A 5,782-nucleotide genomic window follows, 5' to 3' on the forward strand; every position below is an offset into this window, starting at 1 on the left:
TCTAGGACTCATTTCCTAAAAAAAGGCAAGAAAATCTTTCCCATTATAGAACTGTTGATTTTTTACCAAGGCTTGTATTTCAATTGAAGAGATTCTCATAGAGCAAAAAAGAAAACAGGTAAAATTTGATTTGACAGTGTTTCTTTTATTCCCTCTGCACTGGGTGTTCCCCCTTTGCGGTATGGCACAGCTACAGAGCTTGGCATCTGCTGCTCCTCAGGACACATGTGCAGTGCCGAGCCCTTTCCCAAATAAATGACCCACCCAACATGATAAAAGTAGCACTTCCCTCCTATGTTGAGACAATTGCTCTCGTCTCACCACTGTCTATATGGACTTGCAAACCTGTCCCAGTAATAAAACCCACAAATGTTCTACACAGTAGAGAAAAATTCATGAAATTCTTCAGGACGTCCAAAACCACCACAAAGACATTCCATCATTTTCATTTCTAGTCCTTTTAAATAGGTGGTGATGAGTCATGGGCTCAAGATCATTTCCTTGAATCCAGATGGCACAACTTCACCACACTTGGCAACTCCGGATCACTTCTCGTAGAGCCTGTATTCCTTCCATGGTTTTGTCCTTTAAAGCCATGGCGAGGAGAACAGGTTTGTTCCCAGCTTCCTGTGACACGAATGCCACCAGGTTTTTGGCACAGACATGAACGAGGGGCTGAAAAGCAAAGGGATACAGATGTACACTCCTGCAGATGGGAGAGCCCTCCTGCAGGAGAGGAAGAGTCCCAGAGTGATGTGGAGAACCTCTTGATTCTGGACTCAGACTGAGCTTGATGTTTGTTGAGCAGTTCCAACATGGTCAGCAAAGGCAAGCCATGGGACAGGGAACTTTAGAAAGCACGGTCTCAAACAGCTTAAAAGGGAAGAGTTTGGTCCCATGAGTGTGCCAGCCACCCACACCACCCAGAAACAACTTTACTGGAGCTGCACTTGAATTGAGTTCAGCACTGTCTGGGAAACTTGGAAACACAGTACGGAGAATCTTTCCTTCCATAATCCTCCCACCTGAACTACGGCACCGTGTTAAATGATATGAAAAGCTATGGATCCAAATGCCTTTATTTCCTTCAGAGCCGGGTTTCTAAAGAAGTTTGCAAGTACAGTTTTTTTGTTTAAAAACTTGTTCTGAAGAGGGGATATTCCATTGACAAGCTCTGAAAAAAAGCTGTTATTTTTGTAATTCCTAGAGAATCCCCAAATGGTGTTAAATACACAGTTTTTTCTATGTCTGGTGTTACAGACATGTTGCCTTTTATTTTAACAGAATAATGAAGAGCAGAAATAAGTAGTGAAGCTGAAGGAGGCAAAAAAAGGGATATAACCTTTTCCATGAGGTTTCTTTAACAAGAATAGATCAGAACAGCATTGACTATTTCATGTGGAAGGCACCTACAATGACATCTAGCCCAACTGCCTGACCAACTCAGAGCTGACCAGGTTAAAACATCATTCAGGGGATTGTCCAAATGGCTTTTAAACACTGACAGGCTCAGAGCATCAACAACCTCAAGCCTGTTCCAGTGTCTGACCACACTCTTGGTGAAGAGGTTGTTTTCTCATGTCCAGTCTCAACCTCACCCAGCACAGCTTCGAACCACCCAGCTTGTCTAGGTTTTATTTACACCCATAGTTGTGTGTCTGTCGGAAGGATGAGTTTGCTTGATTTCACCTGCTGTTTGGAAGTGTGAATCATCCCACAGAAGGATGTTAGCAGTGACAAGCAGGAAAGCAGCAAACTAGTGAAAGTCTTTTCTTGAAGTTTAGATCAGTTAGTTAGAATTGTTTAAAAATAGAATGGAACAAAGTAAACATAGCACTTCCCATTTCCAAATAAAACACAAAATAAGCTTGGGGGTGGAGGTGGTTAGCATTTGCAGATATCAAAGCAGAGAAAGCAAAGTATCTCCCAAAAAAGGGAAGGCTATTGCTCAAGAGAAAGAACTCCACAAGGACAAGTCATGGATAAAATCAGGACCTTGTATTGCTATAGCTTTTCTAGTTAAATCTAGCAAGTAATATGTGATAGCTTCAACCCTGATGGAAAGCCTCATAATCTTGTAGCTCTGTAACTTTCTGTTTTAATGTTTGACTAGATGATGCTTTGCAAAACACATTTGCTTCTGCTTTCTCGCTAGCTTTGTGAAATGGTCGATAAAAACCTCATTTTGTTGAAGCAAAACAAATTAAACTTTATCAAGGGAAGGTGCTGGCAGGCACACTTGGGAGTGGGCAACTAAAGTCCATTATGGGGCTGGCATAGATGGGAGAGGATGGGGGTGGGAAAACAGACCTGAAAAGGAAAACAAACTCACTGGAACAGAAACCCAAAAAGGTTATCAATGGCTGCATATTTAATCTTGCAACCCTTAAATCAACAGAGCTTTATCAAACTTTCCATAAACATGCAGAAGCAATCCATATCCTGTAGGATACAAAACAACAGATCGCCAAACCACTCACGGTTAGTTAAACTTTTATGTCCACAGAGCAGACGAGCGCACATACTTTTCTGATGAGACCCTCTTTCCTCATTTTAAAATTAATCTTATCACTATTCAAACACTGCTTAACTGCTGTGATTCATCAACTCCTTGGCAACTTGCACAGCCCCACCTACTACATTTCCCCCTTATCCTTGCTGCCTCTGCGCTTCGCATCCGCTCTCACCTCACCTCATCCTTGCCCAGCAGCACCTTCGTGGTGAGCGAGGGCCTGCCCACGTTGTCGCCGATGGTGTTGGGGTCCACGTAGACGATGGTCCCCATCTTGCCGTACTGTGTGACCACCACGAGGACGGAGTTGGAGAAGGCCGTGCACACCACCTCCGTCGGCACCCCGTGCACCACCTCCTCCCGCTGCTTGGACGTCACGATGGGACTCGCTTCCATCGCTTCCGAAAAAGAACAAAACGACAACAGTACGACAACATTCGATTAAAAACATGCCCTACGGGCTACAAAAAGACCGAATCCTTCCCATAATTTGAAATACCCACGGTTAAGTTAATTTCAGTGCAAACCCGCACCTCTGACTGGGAGGGATCTCGCAGCCCCGCAGCGATGGCATCACTGCCTCCGCATGGCCCCGCTGCCTCTGACAGGGGCCCCGCTAACGCGGGTAGCTGGTACCGAGGGGGAAACCTCGAGCCCTGCTTTCCACCCCGGCTCCACCAGGCTTTTCCTGAGAGAGACAGGGAGACAGGGAGACAGCCACCCCCCATCCCGCCAGGCCGCGGCCCTCACCGCCCCTACCCTTGCCAGCCCCGCCGCGCCGTCGCTCTCCGCCCAGGCCCGCCCCGCCGTGGCGGAAGCGGCGCCTTTCTTTTCCTTTCCCTTCCCATCCCTCCCTCTCTCCCTCCCGCAGCCGGCGGGGGGCGATGGCGCAGGGCAGCCGCTGCCCTCACGGCCTGTTCCCTCCCCTTCCCTCAGCGCCGCCGCCATTACCCGCTGCGCTCGCGCGCGGCAAGGCGCCATGTCCGCCCCCCCGCGTTCTCCTCACGGTTCTCCGCCGGCCTCGCGCAGAGCTGCCGCACCCGATCCCTCCTCCCGGGGATGAACCCCCTTCTCCGGGGGAAGGATGAGCCCCTTCCCCCGGTCCGGCCTCCACACCCGGTTTCTCCCCGTTTCACGCCGGGAGTTGGGGAGAAGTCACAGGGCAGGACCCCCCTGCGCCATGAGGGGGTGGCATGTGAGGGGACGGGTGACCCTGGGGACCTACAAGGGCTGTGAATATTGTTTTTCCCTCCGTTTCCCCATGGGATGCGATTGCTCCCAGTACTGGATTTTGTCAGGCCACACTGTAAGATCCTGCGTGTGCTTTCCCATCTTAATAAAAGTAGCTTATAAAGGGGGCTTGTGTAAAGGAGGCAACTTTTTACATAGGCAGAGAGAGAGAGAACAAGGTGAATGCTTTTAAACTTAAAGGGAAGAAATGAGTATTGGCTATTACAACTTAGACTTCCCGATAAGGGTGCTGAGGCCCTGGCAGAGGTTGCCCAGAGCAGCTGTGGCTGCCCCATCCCTGGAAGTGTGCAAGGCCAGGTTGGACAGGGATTGGAGCAACCAGGGATAATGGAAGGTGTCATCCACGACAGGGTGAAACAAGATGATATTTAAGGTCCTTTCCAACCCAAACCATTCTGTGATTCTATGAAAACAAGGCTGGTTTTGGTCATGGAAGTGGCCTTGCCATTAGCTGAGCGAGCATTGGCAGATGTCCGAGCTGTTGGAGCTGTACTGGGGGATAAAATAAAGACGTGTGTGAGGAGAGTGAAACCAAATGTGTCTGTCCCAGGTGCAAACCTTAGTTTCTATTAGTTATACCCAATCAATGCAGTGCTAATTTGTCCCTTTGAAATACTGGTACTCATGAATAAAAATTCTGCATTCTAATTTATACAAAGCCCTGAAAACTGGCATTTCCCAGAAGTTTGCAACCACCCAGACTCCTGCAATTGCTGCATCTAAAATACAGTCAAAACCTGCAATCCCATGTTTTAGCTCTCCTTTACCAGCATCCTCACCACATCCCAAATATCCTGGCCATGGGTACAGCAATAGCTATCTGACCTGTGGGTTATCGGTTCAGGTAACATCTCTGAAGGACCTCATGAATACTTCTTTTCTTTGTTTTGCATTAAAAGTTTTACCAAAACTTGATTACAGGAGGAACACATAGACTTTGTGCTGAGAATCCTTTAAGGCACCGTTAGAGAGCAGCAGAGGTCCATGGAAAAGCTTTTAATTCAGCAGGTTATTTTTGTGGTTAATTCAAACTGAGAGACTCAATACCTTTTCGGTACTCTTTGCAGTCTGGCAAATAGTCTGTTTTCCAGCACTGAATAAACAGCATTCCTCTTTCTTGCTTACCACAATCACTCGAGGCTTTGCCTGTTTGACAGAGATAATAGCAGGTATTGTCAGTAAAACCTCCTGACTCATAAAGAAGTTTATTCTTGCTCTGCCTTCTCCAGAGAGTAACTTTACTTCAGGACACAAAGGACTGGATTCTTTCTGCCATCCTTGCTAGACTTCATTTTATTTTTTTCATGACAGGGGAACAAAGGGAGTCCACTGTAGTTCAGATTTACATGGAAACACCATTCTTTGCTGTTTTGCATTAGTTTGGGGAAAAAAAAAAAAGTTGTCTTTCACAGTTTCAGTCAATTGGATGTCTCATTTTGGCATGTAGCTGGGGTAGGATATAGCAAGCTGAAGCAACTGAGCACTGAATTCTCATCACTGAAAGTGAATCCATTAAAAATGAACTAAGGAGAAAACTCCTGTTTGTGTGACTGAGGCAGGGGATGGGGATTTGAGAATACACCCAGGACAGGTAAAGGGACCTTCCCTGAGGGGATCTGTCTGCCTGTCATCTGCTTCCCAGCATTTCTGGCTGAGAAGGGTCTGTATCCATACTCACACTCCTGGTTGCTGTAACACTTTACCTCCATACATCCCTGATCACATTGCAAACATTATTACATTTAGCTTCATAAACTGTATTTCATCATAACAGATTGTTAATATAACCCATTTTATGGTTTGAGGGAAATAAAGAATCGAGACCGACAGCAGTTTCAGAGCCATCAAGTCATCAGCTGGAGATTTCACAGGATTTCAAGATCCCTTCTTCCATTCCCATGCACGCGCTGCCAAAGAAACATAAGTCATGCATGTCACTATCTCAATTATAAGAGAAAATCAATGACTGTGCAGCCCCATGCTTTGACAAGCAAAACTACTCCTAATATTGCAGCTTAA

General features: G+C 46.6%; 1 protein-coding gene across 3 annotated transcripts; it reads right to left on the reverse strand.

Moving 5' to 3' along the window:
• Positions 1-430: 430 nt before the first annotated feature.
• PSMG3 (proteasome assembly chaperone 3) lies at positions 431-3,802 on the reverse strand. Of its 3 annotated transcripts, none has more exons than XM_053957999.1 (3): positions 3,464-3,802; positions 2,693-2,910; positions 431-675 (listed from the first exon to the last, which is right to left on the reverse strand). In XM_053957999.1, the coding sequence occupies exons 2-3, from the start codon at positions 2,906-2,908 to the stop codon at positions 523-525; spliced, it is 369 nt and encodes a 122-aa protein (XP_053813974.1). In that variant the 5' UTR covers positions 2,909-2,910; positions 3,464-3,802; the 3' UTR covers positions 431-522. The 3 variants fall into 3 exon arrangements, with proteins under 3 accessions (XP_053813974.1, XP_053813975.1, XP_053813972.1); XM_053958000.1 differs by lacking the exon at positions 3,464-3,802 and adding an exon at positions 3,272-3,327; XM_053957997.1 differs by lacking the exon at positions 3,464-3,802 and adding an exon at positions 3,046-3,241.
• Between the last annotated feature and the right edge of the window lie 1,980 nt (positions 3,803-5,782).

The sequence above is a fragment of the Vidua chalybeata genome, chromosome 16, assembly GCF_026979565.1.
Source record: "Vidua chalybeata isolate OUT-0048 chromosome 16, bVidCha1 merged haplotype, whole genome shotgun sequence".
Lineage (NCBI taxonomy): Eukaryota > Metazoa > Chordata > Aves > Passeriformes > Viduidae > Vidua > Vidua chalybeata.

What these genes read in the sequence shown, in the direction of transcription:
- PSMG3 (XM_053957999.1), bottom strand. Translation starts at nt 2,908, where the DNA reads ATGGAAGCGAGTCCCATCGTGACGTCCAAGCAGCGGGAGGAGGTGGTG. An exon ending in TGCTGCTGGGCAAGGATGAG is followed by an intron (nt 676 to 2,692) that starts GTGAGGTGAGAG and finishes TTTGCTTTTCAG; the next exon opens with CCCCTCGTTCATGTCTGTGC.